Below are 27,605 nucleotides of genomic sequence, written 5' to 3' on the forward strand. Positions count from 1 at the left end.
AGGTCACCACAGTTGTAAGGAGTGGGTTGGAGGCAGCTGGAGCACTAGAAGTGCATTTGTGTCTGTGACCTCACCTCCCTGCTGAACTGCAATTATCTTTTCATCTGTAGCTGCAATGAATAAAAATTGGGGATCTGAGAATACTGTGAAACTTTTTTCACTCTTGGTACCTACCAGGACCCAGTGCAGCATTATAGCTATTATCTCAAAGGAGACTGTTCATCTCTCACAGTGGCTCTTCCTTTTCTCAACTCCCCAGAGCAGACAGGGTCTGACCTCAAGTGAGCAGGAAGTCATGATTCTGACACGGTAGGGACAAGCAGTGAAGCTCTTGTGTATCCTTGGATGCACAGATTTCTTGTCTACCCCTGAGAGAATTCTTTCCCAAACTTCAGACCACTAAGCTCAGCATCATTTATGTAATGAGCACAGCTCTTTGAACAATGCTCCTGAGAAATGTTTTCAATGACAACAGGTGCAATGGAGAACATGATGACCATAGTTTACATTAGAAACCACTACTCTGGTTCAGCATTGTGCTAGCTAGTAAAAGCCACTGCCTGGGAAGTCCTTTAGTAACACCTGCTAATTTCCTGGCTGTTCAATTTCATATCTATTTCCCTGCTTATGGCCTAGAAATGCATCAGAAGATGGCCAAATTTTGGGCCCCTGGCACCCACATTGGAGACTACAATGAATTCCTAGCTTTGGCATAGGCCAGCCCCAGCCATTGTGTTCATTTGGGGAGTGAACATGATGATGTGAGCTCTCCATCTCAGTGCAACTCTACCTTTTAAATAATTGATGTTTAAAAAAGAGGAAGAAGCCATTGTTCTCTTTATATTAATAAAAATGATTAGGCCGGCGCCGCGGCTCACTAGGCTAATCCTCTGCCTTGCGGCGCCGGCACACCAGGTTCTAGTCCCGGTCAGGGCACCGATCCTGTCCCGGTTGCCCCTCTTCCAGGCCAGCTCTCTGCTGTGGCCAGGGAGTGCAGTGGAGGATGGCCCAAGTCCTTGGGCCCTGCACCCCATGGGAGACCAAGGTAAGCACCTGGCTCCTGCCATCGGATCAGCGCGGTGCGCCAGCCGCAGCGCGCTACCGCGGTGGCCATTGGAGGGTGAACCAACGGCAAAAGGAAGACCTTTCTCTCTGTCTCTCTCTCACTGTCCACTCTGCCTGTCAAAAAATAAAAATAAAGAAAAATAAAAATGATTAAAAGAAGAAATAAAGCTAGAGGAAGGAAGGAAGATGGAGAGAATTGAATTGTATCTATGAAAAAATTACTTAAAAAATAAATGATACAGCCTCTTGGAGGAAATAAATCTCTTATTATCCACTAAAGAAAGAAAGCACTAGCTTGTTCAGATACTGCATGAAAAATTTTTTAGAAGATTGAGGAAGTGAGGATTTTACACCAAAGCGTTCTTTTCCAGATTTTACCTTCCTTTCTCATCTCAGGTCGACACAAGAACTTGAAGAGAATAGTATCAGTGGATACACAGAAGGTTGTGAACCCTCAGAAGTGAAACCATGGTGTAATAGGCAGATTCTAAAATTCCCTTAATTAGTAGATTCCCTTAATTAGTAGATTCCTTCCTGAATGCAAGTGAATTGAATGGTTACCATGATTTTTTGACCCCACCCCCTTTTGCTTATTGATTGTAGTCTTGATTGACTGTGCAATTAATGAGGAAATGTAACATGAGTTGAAATTTATTCTTTGAAATTTAATTCAAGGAAATGCACTATTTTTCCCATGTTCTAAACCTAATACACCTCAATTTCCAAGTCAGACTTTAGAGCTGTGGTATTGGACAGCCCACAGACTGTTGGTTGATGCCCTGTGTTCAGTGATGGACAAAGCTGCCAAGATTCCCTACTTGATTTCCTATATGTCTGAGGACTTTTGTTACCCCAAATATGACATGATAAAATACCAGATTTTGTTATTTAATAAATAGTAACCTGCTTTATGAAGAGAATCGAACACAGCATTGCAGAATTTAAGATATAGATATTTTCTTTTTCTTTATCAGCAATGTTATAAAAATAAAGGTTTAGAGAAGGACAGGCACATCCTTGCTAATTACCAGGAATTATTACAGCATTATAGTTATTATTTCAAAGGAGACTGTTAGACTCTTACACTGATTCTGTCTTTTGTCAACTCCCCAGAGCAGACAGGGTCTGACCAGGAGGGAGCAGGAGATCCTGAGTCTGATGTTGGCAGGATGGGCAGTGAAGCTCCTGTGTCCCCTGGATGCACAAAATATTTCTGTATACCCCAGAGTTTGTTCCTTCCCAAACTTCAGACCAGTAAGCTCAGCATCATTCATGTAATGAGCAGAGCAATGAGGAGAATGCTCCTGAGAAAGGTTTTCAGAGAAACTGATGCAACGGAGAATGTGATAGTCCTTGTTTACATTAGAAACCCCTTTTTGGGGAACAGCATTGTGGCTAACTGTTAAAAGCCATTGCCTGCAACACCAGCATCTTATATGGACACCTGTTCATTTCCCTGTTCATTCCACTTCTGATCCAGCTCTGTCCTTACGGCCTGGGAATAGCAACAGAAGAGGGCTCAAGTGTTAACCCCCTCCTTCCACATGGGAGACCCCAGTGATGTCCTGGCTTTGGCCTAGCCCAGCCCCAGCCATATGGTTATGTGCAGAGTGAACGTGCTGATGGGAGATCTCTCTAATTTTCTGCAACTCTTCCTTTCAAATAAATAAATGTTTAAAACACGAAGAAACCAATGTTCTGTTTATATTGATTAAAAAAGTGATAAGGAAAAGAAGGAAGGAAGATGCAGGCAAGTTTATGACAAAAATTATTTTTAAAAAAGCACAAACTGGTACAGCCCCTGCAAGGAAATAAATAATGTAATAGCCACTAAAGAAAGCAAACACTTGGTTTGTCTGGTGCTCCATGAAATTTTCTTTGGAATTACAGAAGATGTGGGGATTTTATATGGAAGCATTCCTTATGAGTCTGCACCCTTCTTTCTCATCTCCAGTGGACTCAAAAGCTAAAGAGAATCACATCAGTGGATACACAGAAGGCTATGACCCTCTGAAGTGAAACCCTGATTTAGCAGGCAGAATCTAATATTCCCTTAATTACTACATAAGTCATCTTATGAGATGAGAACTGAACTGGAGAACTGAAGAGTTACCATTGTTTTCTGCCTCCCCCTCTTTGCTTATTGCTTGTAATCTTGATTGGCTTTGTGATTAATGAGGAAATCAGGGTGGGAGGGTGGATATGGGGAAAAGAACCACTATCTTCCTGAAGTTGAACCTATGAAAAATGCATTCATTAAATAAAAGATTTAAAAAATAAAAATTATAAATCAAAAAAAAGAAATTTAGTACAAAGAAATGCACTATTTTCCCAAGTCCGCTATCTAATTTAGTCAGACTTTAGACTTGTGGCATTGGACAGCCCATAGACTGTTGGTTGATACCAGGTGCTCAGTGATGGACAGAGCTTCTGGGATTCTCTGCTGGATTTCTCATATGTCTGGGGCCTTTTTCTACCCCAAATCTGACATGATAAAAATAAAAGATTTTGATATTAAGTAAACAATAATTTCTTTATGAACAGAATCAAGCATAGAATTGTAGAAGTTAAAATTTCAATACTCTTTTTCCTAGTCATCAACCTTACAACAAGTAAAGGTGGTAATAATTTATGGATATATTGAAAAGTTTAAATACATTTTTTTCATTGATAAAATTACTCTGCATATTTTCCCTTGGGTGTTACTTCTATCATATATAACATTTCCCAGCAAAAGGAACATTACTGATGTAATTATGGTGACACCTATTTCCTTTTTTAAAATTTTTGAAAGATTTATTTATTGAGGCTGGTGCTATGGTGTAGCAGTTAAAGCCACCTCCTGCAGTGCTGGCATCTCATGTCTGCTCCACTCCAATCCAGCTCTCTGCTGTGGCCCTTTTTAAAAAAAAAAAAGATTTATTTATTGGTTTAAAAGTCAGAGTTTTGGGGAGCGAGGGGAAGACAGAGCAAGATCTTCTGTCTGCTGATTCACTCCCCAAATGGCTGTCATAGCCAGAGCTGGGCCAGTCCAAAGCCAGGAGCCAAGAGCTGCTTCTGATTCTTCCACCTGGGTTCAGGTTCCCAAACACTTGGGCCATATTCCATTGCTTTCCCAGGTGGTGGCTAGGAGCTGGATCTGAATTGGAGCAGCCAAGATTCATACCAGGGTCCATATGGGATGCTGACCCTGCAGGCAGCTTTACTCGTTATGCAAAACAACCAGCCTGAAGAAATGTTTGACATAATGAAAGCTTTTCAGTTTTTACTCATTTTTAACTTCTTAAGTTGACACATTGAAATTAAGTAAACATACAGAATGCTGGGCACATACAGCAGATACAGCTAGACAGACTTGGAGAGAAACACACACCCATGAACACAGCACTGACATAAACACATCCACCAAACTACATTCCGCCTTGGTGAGTCATTATTGTGATTTTGTTATTATTGCTGTCTATAAAGAGGACACTTAATATAAGGGTCACCCTTGTAGAGGATTTTCACTACATGATGCAGCACTGTCAGCCACAGCCACTGTGCTGCATGGAAGAATTCTGGGCCTTCTTTGGTTGCAAACCAAACTTCTCACATTGTGATTCACGCTTCCAATGTCTTCTCTCTGCAGCCCTGCAACCACCATTGTACTCTCTGCTTCTTTGAATTTACTATTTTTTAAATTTTTTGAAATGCAAGAGTTAGATAAAGAGAGACTCCACTGACTGACTCCCCACAAAGGCCACAATGGCAAGTGCTAGGCCAGGATGATGCCGGGTGCCAGGAACTCCATCTGGATCTCATGCCGGGTGCAGGGACATAGTGCTAGGGCCATCTTCCCCTGCTGTACCAGGTGCTCTGCCTGGGTGCTGGATTGGAAACAGGCCAGCTGGGGCTTGAACAAGAGCTCTAAGATAGGGTGACAGCATCATGGGGAGCAGCTTCATCCACTGTACCACACGCAGCTGCTGGATCTGCTATTTTCTGTGCTCTATATAAGTGAGATCATGTAGTGACTGTCTTCCTGTGTCTGACTTACTTCACTTACACCGTGCCCTTCATATCCATCCACATGGGTGCAATGCTAACATTTCCCCTTTTTTAAGGCTAGATAATATTCCACTGTTATATAGCACAGTATCATTACCCATTCACTTGTCAGTACATTCTTAGGTTGCTTCCATATCATGGATATCATGAACAATGCAGTAACACATGAGTTAGATGGTGTATTAAAGATCTCATTTTATTTCCTCTGGCTACATAGGCACAAGTAGGGTCACAGGGTCATATGATAGACCCATTTTTAATTTCTGACCACTGCCATGCTGTTTTCCAAATGGTTCCATCCAATTATATTCCTATCAGGATGTACAAGAATTCACTTTTCTCCAAATTCTCCCAACTCTTGTTACCATTTCTTTATTTAAGAAGTTTTATTATGTTCTCTTAACTTGCTCATTTCAGCCAAATTCATTACATCAGATTTAGGGGACACCCATGGTTCTCCATAATCTCCACATTTGTTTGGAGCAAGGAACATTAATAACATTTCCATAATATAGGAATCAATGTGACAGTTACATAGTAATTCGCATTTATTACTTAAAAGCAATTTCTTCATTTTTAAATTTAAATATGAATTTATTTGAAAGGCAGAGTTACTAGGGGTAAGGGGTAAAACAGAAAGGAGAGACAGAGAGAGAGAGAGGGAGAGAGAGAGAGAGAGAGAGAGAGAGAGAGAGAGAGAGAGAGAGAGGTTCCAGCTGCTGGTTTACTACCCAAATGATTTCATGTCCAGGGCTAAGGCAAGCTGAAGCCAGGAGCTGGTCTTCATCCAGGTCTCCTATATGGGTGACAGAGACACATGCAATCTGGTCATCAACCTCTGCCTCCCAGCCCATTAGCAGGAAGCTGGGTCAGAAGTACAGTTTTCTAGGCCAGCGCCGTGGCTCAACAGGCTAATCCTCCACCTTGCGGCACCGGCACACCGGGTTCTAGTCCCGGTCGGGGCTCGGATTCTGTCCCAGTTGCCCCTCTTCCAGGCCAGCTCTCTGCTGTGGCCAGGGAGTGCAGTGGAGGATGGCCCAAGTGCTTGGGCCCTGCACCCCATGGGAGACCAGGAGAAGCACCTGGATCCTGCCATCGGATCAGCGCGGTGCACCAGCCACAGTGCGCTACCGCAGCGGCCATTGGAGGGTGAACCAACGGCAAAAGGAAGACCTTTATCTCTCTCTCTCTCTCACTGTCTACTCTGCCTGTCCAAAAAAAAAAAAAGTACAGTTGTCTGTGTATGAACTGGTACCAATATGAAATTTACTCCCATGCCACAATGCTGTCTTGTTACCCACACTATGGTTATTGGGTATGACTTCAGAAGTGTGCTTACACTCCTGAATGGATTAGTGCATGAAGCACTTCCCCTTGCAATGGCAGGTGTTTGGCCTGTTGGTTCAGATCCCAGATCAAATTGCCACATCAAATATCAGAGTTACCAGGGCACAATATCCACCTCTGCTTCTGACCCAGCCTTGCTGCTGATACAGACATGGGAGGCAGGGACAACGGCACACTAATATGAGTAGCCCTGAATAGAGTTTCTTGCTCCCAGTGTTTGTGCCTAAGATCAGCTAATGCAGGCATTTGGGTGTAAATCATGGGATATTGAGCTCTATCTCTGTCTCCTGTTCCATTGTGTACAAAGTAAATAGTGAATTAATGCAATGAAAATCTTACTGAGAACAATCTACTGTGAATATTCATAAACTTTGTACTCTTTTGCTAACTAGGGGATTCCGTATTCCTGATGCAGGCACAGCAGAGGCTGCGTACCCTGGAGTCGTAGCTCATGAGAATGTAGGGGCTCACAGTGGGGAAACTGCCAGCGATTAGTGCAGAGGTGTTCACCAGCCACACACTGGGATTGCTTAACAGTCAAACAAATGTGAAAGATGGAGGAGAGAGTGCTCAAAGACACAAAGGTGCTCACCAGGATGAGGATGCTGTGGGTGGCTCTGGACTCTGGGGAGGACCTGGAGATGACATTGGTCCCACGGATGTATTGGACCTGCTGCTTGTGCCTGTACAGGGTGAAAACCATGGAGCTACTTGCCCATACCATGAGTGCCACAAAGAAAATATCTCGTAATAAGAGCAGTGCAACATACAGGGACTCTGAGGATCTGTCTCTTTTGAAAGAATAACAGTGTCCATAATCAGTGTTCTTTGTGATGTTTTTGTCACTCCTGTTCGTGGAAGTCACAAACATGGGCACCATGACATTTAGTATCAGATGGACCACCCAGAAGAATTTAATGGAGGAGCCAATGTACTTGTGAGCCTTTCTTTGAGCTCAGCACACTGTGTATTCCTGGGACTGATGGTGACAGCCTGGGAGATACTCAGGAGGCAGGTGCTGCTAATGGATACATCCCTGCCCACTCTGTGCACATAGAACACAAGCTTGCACCCTGTGTCACTGAGGAAATGCTTCATCCCCAAAGCTGCCATGGTTTGGGGAACTCCTCTACAGAGAATTACTAAGCAGTTGGCTACAGTCAGGTGTTTGATGATCAAATCTGTGGACCTAAACTTGCATCCTGTGAAGTAGAGATAGAGATAATGGGAAAGAAGAGAGAAATTCCCCAGGATTCCTGTAATGTTCTGTGATAAGTAGATCATCCCCGTTGTCAAGTCTCTGGTTTCCATCCCATCAGCTCCCAGTGCCTGATTATTGTCTCTGATCCTGAGATTCCTGTATGGGAAATGAAGGAAGAGTTACATGTATTAATATCAACCAAATTCAGCAATCTCTATTCACAGTATTCTCCATTACATCACTTCACATTTACAAATAGCTGCTAAATATGTTTCTTTATATCATGTTTCAAAAGAATTGAGTATGTAACTGTTCAGGCTACTTACAAAATATGCTATATGAAATGTGATTTTGAGTAATTGTTGTATTAATAACTCCATGAAAGGCAGCAGTCTCCATTTCATTTGAAATAATATTATTACTTAGGTAGCATCCATTTTTCTAAATTTTAACTTTCTAATGTCTAATGTGGTGAGTTAATCATGGTTGATTTGTAAAAAATGTAGGTTCTTTTACCATCTTGCTCTTCTTATGAAAATAGTTAGCTATGTTCTTCAAATAACACATACTCATACATATTTCAGTGCATTGTCAATTTATTGTGGACTAGAAGTAATTTATTTTATCAATTAATGCAAGTTTAACTCTATACATAATGATTTACAGCATAAGCCAACCTAAGTATTGATTAAGCATTTTTGTGTCTTTTGAAGATATAAATCAACTGATTGTAGTATTTGTCTAATGTACTCTTTAAAAATTGTATTTTATTGCACTTTGATGTGGCACCAACTAATTAGCAAGCATGAATTTTTCAGCTAAGAGTGAAAAAAAGAAAATCTATTATGGCTTGAAGTTAAAGATCAGAACTCCTGACTACCATTCTATGACTGATCAAGAGACCAATAGTTAAAAACCTCAGCAGGCCTTGTTCACAATACGCAGGAAAAAAAATGCTGCAGTTTAGATGCCTCTGGAATTTTTCCACAGTGCCACAGGTTTGTAATACTTGAAGCCCTATATTTCTTTTTTTTTCACTCTTTTTTTTATTAAACTTTTATTTAATGAATATAAATTTCCAAAGTATAGCTTGTGGGTTACAATGGCTTCCCCCCTCCCATAACTTCCCTCCCGCCCGCAACCCTCCCCTTTCCCGCTCCCTCTCCCCTTCCATTCATGTAAATATTCATTTTCAATTCTCTTTATATACAGAAGATCAGTTTAGTATATATTAGGTAAAGATTTCAACATTTTGTCCCCAGAGCAACGTAAAGTGAATAAACTACCATTGGATTACTAATTATAGCATTAAATAGCAATGTACAGCACATTAAAGACAGAGATCCTACATAATTTTTTTTTCAAATTAATTAATTTTCTATGCCATTTCCATTTTAACACCAGGTTGTTTTTTTTTTTTTCATTTCCAATTCTCTTTATGTACAGAAGATCAATTCGGTATATAATTTGTAAAGACAAGTAACTGCTAATACTAACTGATAGAATCAAAAAGGGAGAGAAAGATCCAACATGGGAACCGGGATACACAGCAGACTCATAGAATGGCAGATGTCCTAAACAACACTCTGGCCTCAGAATCAGCCCTCAAGGCATTCGGATCTGGCGGAAGAGCCCATGAGAGTATAGCAGGCATGGAAAGCCAAGATATCATGGAAAAAAAAAAGACCTAAATGAAAGATCTCTTTGAGTGAGATCCCAGTGGAAAGAACGGGGCCATCAAAGAAGGAGGTACCCTTCTCCGAAGGGAGGAGAGAACTTCCACTTTGACTATGACCCTATCGGAATAAGATCAAAGTCAGCGAACCCTAAAGGCTTCCATAGCCCTGGCAACTCATAACTAGAGCCTAGGGAGATTACTGACGCCATGAACAGGAGTGTCAAATTGTTAAATCAGCAACAGGAGTCACTGTGTACTTACACCCCATGTGGGATCGGTCCCTAATGTGTCGTCTAAAGCGAAGTGATGCTATAACTAGTACTGAAACAGTATTTTTATACTATGTGTTTCTGTGTGGGCACAAACTGATGAAGCCCTATATTTCTAAGAATATATTTCTTTCTCAGTTGTTTCAAGGAAGCCCAAGGCTTTGTCATTTTTAAAGGGCCCAAGATTTTTTTCCAATAACAGACCAGCTTCTTTTTCCTGAAGTTACCGATTAATTTATTTTTTGTTGTCAAGCATAAGATACAAAATATGATGCAATAAATTATTTTGAAAAGCAGTTGTGTGAATATTTCAACTACTCTGTGTTGGGTGTCTGTGAAAATACACAGGTGGAAACAGAGGTGCAAGCCCGAGGCAATGTAATGTGCTGTAAGGCTAGTGAAATGGGAGCTTTTTGGAATGAACTGAATGCTGGTTCAGGGAACTCCATAATGAAGTAGAATGCTGTTCCTGTATTAATATTCATTGAGGGCCAGGAATGTGGCAGGTACTATGAGTGTAATTCATAATTTGAAAGGAAAACTATAAACTGATATTTTGATTGGAAAATGAGCCTTAACACGTTAAACCTGTATCCTGAGAACTAGCCTCAGGCTCAGTATTCTCATTGTCTTTGCAAGATCTGAGCAAATATGATGAAGTAAAATGAATCCACTGTATGTATAATTGACTTTTTGTGGCACTTTTAGTTTATAGAAAGTATACTCTCTAAAGGGAATTTTCAGAAAACCTGATCCTTTTACTGATTTGAACAGTTATGCTGAAATCAACCTTTCACAGTACATGAACTGCATTCCACATCCCAGTCTAACAGTTTAGTGATGTAAAGAGAAGTACACACTAAACTACAGTGCTTTGATTTGTTTTATTTTATTTTTTGACAGGCAGAGTGGACAGTGAGAGAGAGATAGAGAGAAAGGTCTTCCTTTGCCATTGGTTCACCCTCCAATGGCCACCGCGGTTGGCGCGCTGTGGCCGGCGCACCACGCTGATCTGATGGCAGGAGCCAGGTGCTTATCCTGGTCTCCCATGGGGGTGCAGGGCCCAAGTACTTGGGCCATCCTCCACTGCACTCCCTGGCCACAGCAGAGAGCTGGCCTGGAAGAGGGGCAACCGGGATAGAATCCGGTGCCCCGACCGGGACTAGAACCCGGTGTGCCGGCGCCGCAAGGCTGAGGATTAGCCTAGTGAGCCGTGGCGCCGGCTCGATTTGTTTTATTTACTGGCCCTGTCTCAGGAACATCTTTGACAGATGGTAAAAACAAAAAAACAAACAAACAAAAACAAAAACAAAAAACTTTTTTTCAACTTCTCCTATGAGTGACAACTGAAGTTCTTAATTGTTGGGAAAGAACACTAGTGCTACCTCTGTCACCAATGAGGTGTATGGAGGAGGCACCAGCCATATAATAGGGGGTGTTTGTGAATTTTGTTTAAACTCTACTGTATATTGAAATGAAGTTCGTATATTTGTCTTGATAATGTTTGACTGATGTAGATTGTCTTAGAATGAATATTCGTAAGTACCCAGAACTTTAAATCAGATGCCATCCATGAAGAGCTAAGTTCCTAACATGTATAGTGTATTCCAATTCAATTTTACTGGAACTATTAAATAAATATTATTTTCTTTAAGATTTATTTGATAGTAGATACATTGTTTGGTGTCAGAGGACCTTGACTGGGTTAATTTTATGTCCAGACATCAACCCAAAACTTTGTACTGTACTATCTTGCTCTGAGTAGTGTCAACTGGGTCATCTCACACTTGCCTCATTGGTTGTATGAATTTCCAGTGACACTGTGGGAGGAAAAACAGGGTTAGAGAAACAAGTGGAAAAAATGCAGTGATATTGTAATCTAAACAAGGGCCTTATGTTTATTGCTAAGAACTGGTGTTATCAACCATTTTGGAAAGAAAGGGTCCCTTGACATATATTAACATAAGAGTAATGTTCTTTTAGTTTTTCTTTTAAAAATTGTATTTTATTAAACCAATTCTTTGGAAGGCAATGCAAACAGTAGTTGGCTTTTCTAAAAAACTGCATAATACCTCATCTGTTTTTCAGGTTTATTTTCTAATAGTTGTCTCATTATTTCCTTACTTTTTTTAAAATTTTGTTTAAGAAACAAGTTCATGCATTTAATTAGTATCAGAAACTGATCTCTAAGTGCTGGTCACATGTTCTGTTGTAGACTGTGGAGCAGGAGAAAATGTGATGAAGTAATGTATGCTGGAAACTAAATACTACTTTAATATCATATGCTTTTATTGTAACTAATCATTAATTAATGGTTAAGTTTTCCATAAAGATGATTACTGAAGGTTACTGAGTACTAGAGCATGTAAGCCACATGGAATAACTAGGGTGTCCAATCCTGTGTAGTTTGTCACTTAAAACTGTGGAGCTTGTGAATGACATGAAAATATTTCCAGTTCAGAACAAATGCTGGAAGACACTTTCATATGTGGCAGCTGCCAGGTGACATCCTTCTCCTCAGGACATGCCTCATGTGGTTTAATAGTATTCCCTTATGTAAAGAGGGGAAATAATCTCACCATCTCCATGCTACCAAGGATGTTTTCAGTAGGAAACTGTCACTGACTCCATTGAGGATTCAGACAACAGAGTTAGAGAAAACCCTGCTATTCCAACCACTGCCCCTGGAATCCATGATTTCTTCCAGGAGTAGAAGATTCCTGCAGGGATTTCCAAATCTTTCTCATAAGCACATGACAGATAGACGAGCATCTCTGATAATTCTGAAAGTGGAGTCTATGGCTCCCATCCAATACGCAGAACAGAGGATTTACAGGAATGACAGTCCTTAAATACATCAACACCATATTTCAGGATTATTTCTTTAAAACCAAGAACTAATGTCATTGTGGATTACACTGAATTACATTAGGAGCCCCCAGGATTGGAGTAGGTGTAGGACCCCGTCTTCCTGTCCTTCCTCAGCACACATCTCAGATTCCTTCCTCCTTTTTTATTTATTTATTCGTTGCCAGGCAGAGCTAGACAGCGAGAGAGTGACAAAGAGAAAGGTCTTCCTTCTTTTGGTTCACTCCCCTAATGGCTGCTACAGCCAGTGCTGCACTGATCCAAAGTCAGGAGCCAGGTGCTGCTTCCCAGTCTCCCATGCGGGTGCAGGGACCCAAGCACTTGGGCCATCCTCCTCTGCCCTCTTGGACCACAGCAGAGAGCTGGACTGGAAAAGGAGCAACCGGGACTAGAACTCGGCACCCCCACTGGGACTAGAACCTGGGGTGCCAAGGTCGCAGGCAGAGGATTAGCCAAGTGAGCCACGGCGCCGGTCAAATTCCTTCCTCCTTGATGTGGGTCTGGGGCACAGGACCAGGAGCAAGCACAGGAGAATCCCCTTTCTCACCTGATCACTCACCCAGACTCCAGAGACACCTCTTTGCTTACAGCTTTCCTCCTTCGCACCGACTTAGAAAATAACCAGTTTCTTTCAGCCTCCAGGACAAGTGTTGGCAACAAGGTCACCACAGTCAGCACTGGGTGGGCTGGAGGCAGCTGAAGCACTAGAAATAGTGTGCACCTGTGACCTCACCGCCCTGAAGAACTGCAATTCTATTTTCACCTGCAGCTGCACTGAAAGTGAAGTTGGGGTTCTGAGGATGTTTGTGAAAACTTTTTTCCTCTTGCTCATTACCAAAAGCAATTAGAACTCTATAGTAATCATCTCCATGGAGAATGTGAAGTCTTTGAAGTGGCTCAAAATTTCCCCAGCTCCCTGGAGGCAGACAGGATCTGGCCAGGAGGGAGCAGGACATTCTGATGTCTGCCAGCAGAGGGAGTGGCAGGAGACTCATGGGTCTCCCAGCATTTGTAGATTTCTTTCCTCACAAGACTGAGTTCTCTCCAACTTGAGACCTCCAGGCTCAGTACCATTGATGTGATGAGCATAGCAGAGTTAAGGATGCAGCTGGGAGAGGCTTTCACAGATAACAAGTTTTGTGAAGAACCTGATGGTCATAGCTCACATAAGAAACCAGGGGTTCTGTTGACAATGACAGTCTGTTTGGAATTGCAGAGGATTATGGGAGTTTTATAGGAAAACATTCTTTATCCCAATTTAGCTTTCTTTCTCATCTCCAATAGATACAGGAAGCTGAAGAGAATAATATCCATAGACATACAGAAGTTAATGTGGGCTGGGGCTGTGGCTCAGTATGTTAAGCCTCCGCCTATGACACTGACATGCTCTATGGCTGCTGGTTCATATCCCAGCTGCTCCTCTTCCAATCCAGCTCCCTGCTAATATGCCTGGGAAAGCAATAGAAGATGGCCCAAATGATTAGGCCCCTGTACTCATGTGGGAGATCCAGAAGAAGCTTCTGGCCTTGGATCAGCCCAGCTCTGCCTTTATGGCCATTTCGGGAATGAACCAATGGGTGGAAGATCTCCCTCTCTCTGTCTCTTCCACTCTCTGTCTGTAACTGTGCCTCTCAAATAAGTAATTCTTAAAAAATGAGTTAATGAGCCCTCATAAGTGAAACCTTGATTTAACGAGGAGATGTTTAAACTCTCTTACCAGATAAGCCATATGACCTCCTGAATTCAACAAACTTGAATGGTTACCATAGTTTTATATCTCTATATTTTTCTTTTTAATTTTTATTTGTCTTGGTTGATTTTGTAGTTAATGAGAAAATGCCACATAAATTCAAATTTATCCTTTAGTTTTTAGTGGAAAGAAATCCATGATTTCCCCCAGGTCTACTGCCTAATTACCCCCGACTTCCAAGTCATTCTTTGGAGACATGTTTTCCAGAAGCTACAAGCTGTTAGTTGGGACCCTTTGCTCAGTTATGGACAGAGGTGCCAGTGTTCCCTGCCTGTTTTATGTCTTGAGATTTTTTTTTAATGCCCAAATCTGGCATGATAACGATCCCTCATTATCTTAAACATTATTTCCGGAATACTGTATAAATATATATCTTAATTATCTACTTTTTTTTAATTTGACAGAGTTAGACAGTGAGAGAGAGACAGAGAGAAAGGTCTTCCTTCCATTGGTTCACCCCCCAAATGGCCGGAGCTACCCTGGTCCGAAGCCAGGAGCCAGGTGCTTCTTGGTCTCCCATGAGGATGCAGGTGCCCAAGTACTTGGGCCATCCTCCACTGCCTTCCCGAGCCATTGGAAGAGCAGCAACCAGGACTAGAACCCGGTGCCCATATAGGATGCCAGCACCGCAGGTGCTGGATTAATCGAGTGAGCCATGATGCCAGCCCCAAAATCTGCTATTTTATAAATATTAAAGAACAGTAAACATCCAATATTTTATAAAAATCATAATATGTTATATAAATGTTAACATCTGTTAATGCATTAATATAATTTACTAGAATATATATTATTTCTTAGGAATCATACTTGTCTTATTAAGAAAGAATTAAAAATAGCATTATGGAATTTAAAATTTCAGTTGTTTTTGCTTTTCCCTTATCAACCTTAACAGAAATTAATGGTCTCAGCATTTTATGGGTATATCAGCAATTTCATTTAAAACTTTTAACTTTCACTTATAATTCAGTAATGGATTTCTTTCCTCAGACGTTACTATGCTGGTTGCACTACATTATCATTTAACCAGAGGGACATTCCAGCTGTAACTAGGCTGGCATCTATTTTTTATACAGCACTTTTCTGAGGAATGTTTAACATAAAAAATGCTTTTTAAACTTTGATGCCTTTGAAGTTTTTTTTTTTTTTTTTGACAGAGTGGACAGTGAGAGAGACAGAGAGAAAGGTCTTCCTTTTGCCGTTGGTTCACCCTCCAATGGCCACCGCGGCCGGCACGCTGCGGCTGGCACACTGCGCTGATCCGAAGGCAGGAGCCAGGTGCTTTTCCTGGTTTCTCATGGGGTGCAGGGCCAAAGCACTTGGGCCATCCTCCACTGCCTTCCCCGGTCATAGCAGAGAGCTGGCCTGGAAGAGGGGCAACCGGGACAGAATCTGGCACCCTGACCAGGACTAGAACCCGGTGTGCTAGCACCGCTAGGCGGAGGATTAGCCTGTTGAGCCGTGATGCCGGCCTACCTTTGAAGGTTTTAAATGGACTCATTTCAAATTTACATACCACTAGAATGCTATACATATATAGTGTATACAGTTTAATGAACTTGGACATAGATGTGCACCTGTGTAGCCATCAACCTATCCTTCACCCGCAAAGTTCCTTCCAGTCTCTTTATTTGTTGTTATTATGTCTGTATTTGTGCAAGGGCAGCTCACAGAAGTTCTACCCGCTGATTAATGACTTCAGTGTGGAATACCACATTGTTTGCCACAGTCACTATGGTGGATGGCAGAATTCCAGGCCTTCTTCATCTTGCATTTTAAATGTCTTGAAATGGCTGGTGCCACTGCTCACTTGGTTTATCCTCTGCCTGAGGCGCCAGACACCAGGTTCTAGTCCCTGTTGGGGCACCGGTAATGTCCCAATTGCGCCTCTTCCAGTCCAGAACTCTTCTGTGGCCCAGAAAGGCAGTGGAGGATGGCCCAAGTACTTGGGCCTTGCACCCACATGGGAGACCAGGAGGAAGCACCTGACTCCTGGCTTCAGATCAGAACAGCGTGCCAGCCGTAGCAGCCATTTGGGGGGTGAACCAACGGAAAAAGGAAGACCTTTCTCTCTCTCTCTCACTGTCTAACTCTGCCTGTTAAAAAAAAAATGTCTTGAGACATTTAATAATGTGGTGAATCCCTGCCATTTTCCTCACTCCACAGCTCCTGACAGCCACCACTGTACTCACCACTTTTTGAATTTATTATTTATATTCCTCTCGTAAGTAAGTGGGATCATGTAGTGACTGTCCATGCATTTCTGGCTTATTTTACTGTCACAGAGTCCTTCATGTTCATCCATGATGTAAATTTCAAGATTTCCCTCTTTTTAAAGAAAAAATAATATTCCACTGTGTTACACATCTCAATCTATCAATTCACTTGAAAATGGATATTTATGTGGCTTCTGTGTCTTGGATATTGTGAATGTGCAGTCATGAGCATGAGTGCTATTAAGGCTTCAAATCCTCATTTAATTTCCTTTTCCTGTATACCCAGATGTGGGATTACTGGCTCATCTGATAATTCCTTTTTTAATTTTTAAGGAGCTGCTGTGGTTTTTTTCCACAATGTTTCATCCAGTTAACATTCACACAACTATGTACAGCAATTCATTTTTTCCGAATTCTCCCTAGCAATTATCTTTGCTTTCTTCTTTCAGTCTCTCTCACTCTCTCAGTAACAGCTGTCCTATAAAGTCTGTGGTAATGTCTCAGTTGTGGCTTCAATTTTCATGTCGCTGATGATTATTCATATTGAGCCCCTTTTCATAAACATGTTGGGCATTTGGATGTCGTCTTGGAAAAATGTCTGTTCAGGTTCTTTGCTCATTTTTGAAGCAAGATATTTGTTATTTTACCACTGAGTTGTAGATATTCTTTATATGCTTTGGACTTTAAAATATAATCAAAAATTTTCATTATTTCTTCCAATTACATAGTTCATATTTTACTGATTATTTTTTGTTGTGCTGAAACTTTCTAATTGATATTTTATTATTGCAATTTTCATTTTTATTTTATGTGCTTATGATATCAAATCCACACACACAAAAAATAATTATTGGCAAGACCAGTGTCACAGCTTTTCTCAAGGTTTCATCTAGGAATTTCAGGTTTTCTTGTGGGGTAGCAAGATCTAGGTTCTTGCTCTGACAGTAGAAGGAATTCTAACTTAAGACTTAAGTGTATATCATCAGAGAAGCAAGATTTTGTTTAAATTGTGGAGAAGTCATGCATCAGGTACATAAATGGGAGTAGGAGGGTCAGCCATGGGAATTGTATTACAGTGAGCATGTAAAGAGCTAGGGGGCACCACAGGCTGCAGCGTGCAGCCATGTTCGTTAGTTTTAGCTGCCACCTGTTCTCTGCAGTGATTCTGCATGAGCTTCGCTTTTCCACTACATGGAAAGGGGTGGGGAGTTGGACAGTACATGAGAGACTGCAGGGAGGGGCTGGTGACCTCTGCTCCTCTTTGTTAGCTGCCTCTCTGCCAACATTAATTTGAGGTGTTAAATTTAAGTCTCTAATTCACTTTGAGCTGGTGTGGTTATAGTGTGTTACGGGTACAGTTCATCATTTTACATGCACATCTCTAGTTTTCTCTGCACCTTTCACTGAAGGGACTCTCCTTACCCCATTGTGCATGCTTGGTACCGTTGTTGAAAATGAATGGATCACAAATGATGGGGTTCTTTCAGATTCCTGATTAAGTTCCCACAAAGTGTATATGTCTGACTTTCCCAGTACCCTACTGTTTGCATACCCTGGCTTTCTAGTACGTGTTAAATCAAGGAGTGCAGGACTTCTAGGTTTGTTCTTTCTCAATATTGTTTTGGCTCTTCGTGATTTTTGTTGTCCTGCATAAATGTTAGGATTTTTGTTTGCTTCTGTAAAACATATCATTGGGATTTGGGCATGGATTAAATTGAATCTATAGATTATGTGGTGATAATGTTCATTTAAATGCTTTAGTTTTTCAAATCCTGCAATGTAGATTATCTTTTCATCTATTTATGTCTGCTTTAATTCTTTTCATTAGTGTTTTCTGGTTTTCTGTGCGAGTGTGGAGATTGTCTTACTCCCTTTCTTTAAATTCTTGCTCCTCCAACTGATTCTAATGAGCCCCTGGGAAGTTAATCAATACAGAAATTCAGGCTCTACCTCCACCAGGCAAGATCATAGTCTACATTCACAAGATGTCCAGATCGCTTCTTTACACAGTGGAATTTCATAAACACTAGTCTAGAACATTAGTAAAGAAATATCTTTTAAATGTTTTCACTGCAAAAATGAGGTATGTGAGGTAATGGGTTTGTTCATTAGTTTGATAAAATCATTTCACAACATAAGCATTTGGTCAAATATCGCATTGTTATCGAAAAATATATAACATATTCAGGTGTCTGACAATAAATAATTAAAATTGAAATATGTATGAATTATATCCTTTACATAATGTCAATTTTGTTGCTTACTGATTTGTTTTCATGTCTTTATGTATAAAATAAGTAATCTTTCATTATCAAAATAGAAGTTACCAGTTTAATGTTTAAATTATAGCCTGGGATATTTCTTTACATCAGAATAAGTATATGTATAAACATATACAAGGAGATTTTCCTAATTTCAATTGGGATAACACTAAATTTCTTAACATACACAAATGACTAAAATGACTCACATATATTTCTGGGAAAAATTCTCAAATGTCAGGCTGTGGAATTAGTTATCAGAGCAGAGGTTTCTAGGGGGTGGCTTAATTCAATGAGCTGCCATGATAAAATACCATTCGCTGTGTGACTTAAATGGAAGATACACATTTCTCATGGTTCTGGCTGGAGGAAGATTTAAGACCAAGTGCTAACATGGTTGCTTTTGTCAGAAGTCACTTTTCCTGGCTTGTAAATGGTCACTGTCTTGCTGTGTGCTCACCTGACTTCCTCTCTGTGTAGTCACAGAGGTGAGAGTGGAGGGAGAGCTCTTATCCTTGTCTCACAAGGACATTGATCTTGACCCCCATTCTCATAACCTCATGTAACCTATGTGACTGCTCAAAGAATCCATTTCCAAAAACAGTCACAGTGTAGTCAGGGCTTCAGCATGTGTGGAATGTTTTTCCAGTGGACATGTATGGTATGAGGATGACGTGGAGATAGAAAGTGGAGAAGCCAGAGAACAGTGGAGGTTCTGAGTTCAACCAGATAAGCAGAGATAAGTGGTCATATCAGGTGGATCAGATGGCAGAGGCCATGGGTTTCTCTCTCTCTCTCTCTCTCCCTCTCTCTCTCATATGTCAACGCCTTTTCATTCTAGAATCGTTTTAAAGCATTCCATTGCTCTGTGATGCAGGTCTGGAACCCTGAGCAAGCATCCCCAGTGACTGGCTGCACCTAGCAACAGTGTGATTCAGACAGTGGGGTCAGCCTCCCCTTTTGGAGGGGCTCAGGCAAGGCTGCCACACCGCTGAGTTCCTGATTCCATGCAGCATTGACTCCAATTTCTATTTCCTGTGGTGTTTGGGGCCCATCTCTCTGTGGTTTCCCACCTATGAGGAAGTGGTTTTTTGTACTATCTGAGCAAACATAATTCTGGTCCAGGAACTGTGGATCCAGGTTGCAGCATATGCTGACCTGACATGGGTTTGATCAGCTGTACAGTCAGAAGACAGGGTCTCCACACAAGGCTGCTTTCATTGTATACAGCATCCTCAAGTTTAATGAACCCCTACACCACCCTCACTTAAATCAGCTGGGGATCCCCATGAAAACCCTCATATTTGCTCATCGGCAAGAAGGACTCAAACAACTTGTGGAAATCTGTCGTGGTCATAATTTATTATGGACAAAGGATGCAGAACACATAGAACAGAGTCTGGGAGGCATCCAAGCAAGGCGCTTTTAGACATTCTCTTCCTTTTGGGTTTTGGACACTCTCACTGCCTCCTGTGATGTGTGACAATACACACAGAAATTTGGCAACCAGGAAAGCTCACCTGAACTTCAGGTATTGTCCTATTGATGGACATTTAGTCTCTTCTGGGAGCTTGCAGATAATCTCCAGCAGTTGAGCGAAACAGCCAGATCTCCCTCTAGGTAAAGTTAGCTAAGTTAGTGAACCACTGACCCATGATTACATAAGCTTCTGTTTGTATTAGAATTGTCAAAGATCCTACTGGATCAGGGTACAAGCCCTTGCCCAATACTGGATCCCTGCATTGAATGCAGCTTGTCTCACAAGGCTTAGACTCATAACTTTCTCCTCAACCACTTTTCTGATTTTCTGTCTGTTAGGGACCCATTCGCGGAGAAAGTAAGCGTGCTATAGCTTAGTTTGAATGAGGAAATGGCCTAACCACAAAACCGTTATAATGGCCTAACCGCAAATCAACCATCATAACCATCATTGCTATGACTACAGGACCCTGGGAGGTCGGCCTGAAGTGGGGGCTGACCTCTAGAAACCATATATAAGGGGACCCTCAGACACTGTAAAGCAGAGGTTGCTCAGCCTCTCTCCCTGGTCAATAGTGCCTTGTGCCCGCGGGGAGAAGCTCCTGGTCTGTAGCACCTTGTGCCCACAGGAGTAGGCTTGAGCTATCTCTCCTCCTAGTCGCCTAGAGTATCAATAAAATGTGTTTAGCTTGACTTTCCTCAGTCTCTTCGACTCTTCCTTCATGGCAACCTGGCCAGTTCCCAGAGAGGGAGATCCTGACACTGTCCCTCTTACTTAATCCATCATGCATGCTGTTTTCTTCATGTACTGCTGGACTGACCAAATTTGGATACACATTAAATGACCATACAGAGTGAAAACCATGGAGCTGTTGGCCCAGAGCAGGAGCTCCAAACAACAATGACAGAAGAATACGATAGCTGCCTACAGTGGGTGTGTGAAGTCCAGCAGGATAGTAGACATAACCAATGTTACTTGTGATATTTTGTTACTCAACTTGCCAGTCACGTACAAAGATGTCAAACACAGGCATCGCGTTCTGGAAAAGCAGATGGCATTTGTGGTGCCCATGTACTTGAGAGTTTTCATGTTCTCATCACCTGGAGTTGCTTGGACTGATTGTGATGGCCTAGAAGATGATCAGGAGGCAGGAGATACCAGTGAACAACCCTCTGACACTCTGTGTTCCAAAGTTTTAAACATGCAAGTAGCCATTGTTGGGAGGCTCTACCAGGGGCAATGACTAAGCACCTGGCTACAGTTAGACTCTTGAGAATCGAGTCTATGGACCTAAACTTGCACCCTGTGACATAGAAATAGGGATAATGGCAAAGAGAGAAATTCCCCAGAATTCCTATGAGAGTTTCTGAGAAGTAGATTATGCCCATGGACACATCCCTGGTGACCGTCTCACCAGCTGCTGATGCCTGATGCTTGTTTTCTGAGCCTGGGAGCCCTGCAGAGGAGGAAGAGGCCTGAGCTGCATGGGCCATGTGAACTGAAACACAGCATCTTCCCCTTAGTCTCCACTTAGATACATTTACTGCAACGCCTCTCTAGTTCCCATGCATCCCAAAGTTGACTTTGTCCCTTTAATGAGCATCCACAGAACAAGGATTACTGACATGAAAGCAGAACATGCCTATGCCTTATGTCCTTTAAAACTCTGAGAAGAGCTGATGCTGTTGTGCAGTGGGCTAAGCTCCACCTGTGGCACCGGCTTCCCATATGGGTGCCGGTTCGTGTCCTGGCTATTCCACTTCCAATCCAGATCTCTAATATGGCCTGGAAAGTGGTGGAAGTTGACCCAAGTGCTTGATTCCCCACACACATGTGGGAGACCTGGAAGAAGCTCCTGGTTCCTGGATTCGGATTGGCCTGGCTCCACCATTGCAGTCATTTGGAGTGAACCAGCAGATGGAAGACCCCTCTATCCATTTCTCCCTCTGTCTGTAACTCTGCCTCTCAAATACATAAATAAATCTTAAAAAAAAAACTCTGTGAGATAAGTAGCACTATTTTCACTGTAAAAGAAGGAGTCACTTGTGTAGACTAAGGTATTGAATTGATTTTTCTCAGTTTCACACTTTCTTGAAATAAGTAGGGAATTGAATTTGTCAGGGCTGGTCAGATTATGCTACAGAATATTCTTAAAATGATGCTGGAATTTATTTTGTTATGTCCATGCCTTGTGGTTTCATTTTACATTGATATTTTAGTTTCTAAATTTCTTTGGATTAAGTTTCCATATGTGTGCAAAGATTTGATATGTATGGATTATGAATAGTTATCTTAACACAATTTATACTTAGAATTTCAAAAAAACTGCATGGAAACTATCAATTTGTTTTTTTTTTCTATTTATTTATTTATTTATTTATTTATTGACAGGCAGAGTGGACAGTGAGAGAGAGAGAGACAGAGAGAAAGGTCTTCCTTCCTTTTGCCATTGGTTCACCCTCCAATGGCCACCGCGGCCAGCGCACTGCGGCCGGCGCACCGCACTGATCCAAAGGCAGGAGCCAGGTGCTTATCCTGGTTTCCCATGGGGTGCAGAGCTCAAAAACTTGGGCCATCCTGCACTGCACTCCCGGGCCATAGCAGAGAGCTAGACTGGAAGAGGGGCAACCGGGACTAGAACCCGATGTGCCAGAGCCGCAAGGTAGAGGATTAGCCTGTTGAACCATGGCGCCAGCCTTTCTATTTATTTTTTAAAGAGTTCTTTTATTTAATTGAGAGGTAGTTATAACCAGTGAGAGGGAGAAACAGAGAAAGGTCTTCCATCCACTGGTTCATTCCCCAAATGGCTGCAACAGCCAGAGCAGGTCTGATCAGAAGCCAGGAGCTTCCGAGTCTCCCATGCAGGTGCAGGGACCCAAGGACATGGACCATTTTCTCCTGCTTTCCAGGCCATAGCAGGAGAGCTGGATCAAAAGGGGGCAGCCAGGACTTGAACTGGCACTCATATGGGATGTTGGTGCCACAGGCAGAAGATTAACCTACTGCACCACAGTGCCAGCCCCCCAGAAAGTTTTAAAGAACATATATTTGCCTCTGCATGAAACAGCAACAGTCCATAATCTGCTTTATACCCACACTGAAATTGCACCTATCATGGGAATCACTGAACATTATATTGTGCCCTAAAATACAGAACCCTAAGCAGTATGTGACAAAACATGGTGGGACAGAACCTCAATGTTACATCTTTCAAATCATATACTTAAATTTGATTAATACTTGACTCAAGTAGAAGTATTGTGGTTAAGGCAAGATTTGTAAATCAGTAAAATATAAGGCATAAGGTAAAGATAGCATATAAGGTGTTCAATTTTGTGTTTTAAAAGTGATTTTAAAAGTTTGGGATTGACAGGAAAATATGTTTATGCCAGAGAATATATCAGAAGAACTTCTTGTGGCTGACAGCTGCTGTCTGAAGCTGTGTGTAATGTTACCACTTCCTTACATGCTAAGTCTCCACCTTGAACATAGAAAACAGTCTCTGTGATATCAGGAGACCAAAAGAGTTTTCCTAATAATTAAGCAGTTCTAGCATCCAGTATTGCAGGATGCATTTCCACACAGTAGGTGCCTGCTGGACACACAAGCTCTGCACGGTATCACATCAGGTCATTCTGTGGATTCACATGTCCGTGGCTAGCACTGTGATGTCATAGTGTGTCTACAGTCATCCTGAAAATGTTCTGTGAATCTCACAGGAGACTGAGGACAGATCAACTTTGGTACTAATGTCCCAAGCACATCGCACATGGGGTTTCATTATCACTTGAATGAAACACCCACAATCAGTGTCATTTGGTTCACCCTGCAATACATAACTACCATCAGTGACTCTACAGGGTTACAACCTTTCTCTAGTGGCTCAGCTCATGCCTCATAATTATTATTTTAAAAAAAAAAAGATTTATTCATTTGAAAGGGAGAGTGACAGAGACTGAGAGGCTGAGGGAGAGACAAGAGATATATGGAGATAGAGATGATAGAGATAGAGATGATAGAGATAGAGATAGAGATAGAGATAGAGATAGAGATGATAGAGAAGAAAATAGAGTTAGAGGGGGCTGGCGCTGGGGCATATTGGGTAAAACCACCACTTGCAGTGCCAGCATCCCATATGGGTGCCATTTCGAGACCTGGATGCTCCACTTCTGATCCAGCTCTCTACTGTGGCCTGAGAAGGCAGTGGAGGATGGCCCAAATTCTTGGGCCCTCGCACCAGGAAGACCTGGAAGAACCTCCTGGCTTCTAGCTTCAGATTGCTGCAGCTCTGGCCATTGCAGCCATCTGTGGAGTGCCCAGTGGATGAAGGACCTCTCTCTCTCTCTCTCTGCCTCTCCTCTCTCTGTGTAACTCTGACTTTCAAATAAATAAGTGAATCTTTAAAGATTAATACAGATGAAGTTGAGATAGAAAAATCAAGAATTTATAACAAGCAGAATGCAAAGAACATGATAAATGGCTAAATCTACTAATCAATATAGACATTATGATATTAATTATAAATAAGATTAATTATTCCTGTGAGTGTCAGACATTTTATTATGTTCAATGGGAAATATTTTCAAAATATATAGCTAAAAAACCTGGCCCAGTACCAGCCATCATGGCCATCTGCAGGGTGAACCAGCTGAAGCCCTCTCACTCTGTCTCTCCTTCTGGTCACTATGTAACTCTGACTTTCAAGTAAACAAATAAATATGTTTTTAAAAAGGATTAAAATAGAAAAAAGAAAAATATACTTATATATTCCATGTAATTTGCCATCATTTATACAATCTATAATTAAAGGCATAAAATATTAAAAACATTTAAGAAATTAACTTGGAATAAATTAAGGTAGAGTTAGGAAATTGACCATGAGCAACCCATGAGTATATAAGAAATGGATGAGTCTAATCTCAAATGTATACACTTTCATATCAACCATGAAGGAATAATTATTCCTAATAGTTTATCAGGTAGATATTTTTCAAGGTATATGGGTTAAATACAAATAATAAAAAGGGAAAATATATCGCATGTAAATTAAACCAAGTAAGTACTTCTCACAGTAATATACATACAAGGATAAAGCAATTTGTTATTATTTTAACAAGTATTATTTTTCATTTCTTTTTTCATTTTTCATTTATAATTTTCTAATAGCATTGAATGATGCAAAACAAACATAATGTGACTGATTCTATATACATGTATACACGTGACTACAAAATATATGTACATGCAAATATGTACACATACATATATATTGCTTTAGTATCTAATATGCGTCAGGTGTTTCTAAGTTTTTCATGTGAGCTAACACCATCTGGTTTCTATTTTTGTGGCACAAGATTACAGACACATTAGGCCAGATTAATTTTTCATTTCGAATATTTTAATCTTTAATACCTTACATAAGCTTTATGGTATAAACAGAGAGAGAGCATTAGTAAAATAACTCTCGCAATGACTAGGAACTATTCAAATTATTTTGAAAATGCTCAGGCCAAAAATGCTATAGGAACCAAATGGACTCATGTCTTACACCTTCCAAAGGCTCCTCCCTCACTCCCTCCACCACAGGGTTATTTCCTGACTTGAGAGACAGGAGAGGGCACCGTGGGACCTGCTTCCTGCCACTCTGCCCAACTGGCATCTTCACATCACAGAAACAATGGACGTACAGAACCCCAGCCTGTGCCGTTTACACTCGGGACCATATGTGTTTTCAAGAGGCAACAGTCCCTTGAACTCTGGAAACTCTGACAACATGCAGATAAATGAGCAATTCCAGTCCAGTTTGTATTCATCTACATGCAGATGACTACTAGTTCTCTAGGAATATCAACACACTAATACTCTGAAACTGAACTACCCTCCAGGTAAAGTCCATGCTATTCAGGATTCCATGGCAGAGTTTTTGTTTCTTCAGTATCTTGAATGATGTCTCAAATTGTGTCCATATTTGATGGAAACATCCCTGCCCTTCCACAGCCACTTAATGTCTGGACATTTTACTGTGCGAGATGAAAGTTACACTCTCAGGGACTTCTCCATGTCACCGAGGAATCTGTTGTTTTAGCTTATATAACCTCTTAGCTCCTCCATTGTAGCAAAAAATAAAATTTCAGTTACATATATATTACTGTGATAATATCTCACATTTTTCTTTAAAAATACTATTCAATAGAAGAGGGAGGAGGTAGAAGGGTGAGAGTGTGGAAGGGAGGGAGGGTCGGGTGGAAAGAATCACTAGATTCCCATATCTGTATTTATGAAATTCATGAAGCTTGTATACCTTAAATTTTAAAAATGAATAAAATGTGACTTCTATAAAAAATAAAATTATTCAATTTACTGTTTATTTTCAAGCAGAGCTCAACTGTATCATAGGACAGGTTCTTGTAAAATGCCTGCTTCTGAAATGTATTTCCTGTCTGAGGAGGGTTACAAAGTAAATGGCCAGCCACTGTGAATATCCAGAGTTTACTTCTCAGAGCACAGAGGACTTTGCTGCTATGATCCAGGGAAGGCAGTGTGTGGGTACCCTGGAGTCATAACTCATGAGAATGTAAGGGGTGACGGTTGGGAAACACCCAGCTATCAGTGCAGAAGCTTTCACCAGCCACATTTTGTGAATACTGAAAAACGCTAAACAAAATTGTAGAATGGAGGACAGGCTGCACAGCAATACAAAGGTGCTCACCAGGACAAGGATGCTTTGTGTGGCCCTGGACCCTGGAGAAGATCTGTGGGAGAGAGCTTGTATATATTGGACCTGCTGCTTGTGCCTGTACAGGATGAAAACCATGAAGCTGCTGGCCCAGAGCATGAGCCCTACAAAGACAACATCACGGAATAACATCAGTGCTATGTGCAGTGAGACTGTGAATTTCCCATGAGAAATAGCAGAACAGTAGTCATAATCCATTTTACTTGTGATATTACTGTTTTGCCATTTGCCAGTGACATGCATAGGTACCATGACATTAAGTATCATGTTCAGAATCCAGCAGAGAATAGTGGAGGGGCCAACATACTTGGGAGCTTTTACTTTACATTTGATCCACCTGGAGCAGGTAGGACTGATGGTGATGGCCTGGAAGACACTCAGGAGGCAGGTGCTGCCAATGGACACATCCCTGCTCACTCTGTGCACATAGAACACAAGTTTGCATCCAGTATCATCGAGGAACTGCTTCATCCCCAAGGCTACCATGGTTTGGGGGACTCCTTTCGAGAGAATGACCAAGGCATTGGCTACAGTCAGGTGTTTGAGAATCAGATCTGTGAGCCTAAACTTGCATCCTGTGAAATAAAGGATGAGATAATGGAGAAGAAGAGAGGAATTCCCCAGAATCCCAGCCAGCGTCTGTACTAGAAAGACTACTCCTAGGGCCAGGTCCCTCGAGGCCAT

At 41.5% G+C, this 27,605-nt stretch overlaps 1 protein-coding gene across 1 annotated transcript; it reads right to left on the reverse strand.

The window, feature by feature from the left end:
* Positions 1-3: 3 nt before the first annotated feature.
* On the reverse strand, positions 4-27,605 carry LOC133748719 (uncharacterized). The gene is given in 8 exon segments (XM_062177651.1): positions 4-110; positions 2,150-2,369; positions 6,898-7,000; positions 7,002-7,410; positions 7,413-7,819; positions 13,038-13,182; positions 25,873-26,023; positions 26,736-27,605. Coding segments are annotated over 8 exon segments (2,412 nt in total).

The sequence above is a fragment of the Lepus europaeus genome, chromosome 19 (assembly GCF_033115175.1).
Source record: "Lepus europaeus isolate LE1 chromosome 19, mLepTim1.pri, whole genome shotgun sequence".
NCBI lineage: Eukaryota > Metazoa > Chordata > Mammalia > Lagomorpha > Leporidae > Lepus > Lepus europaeus.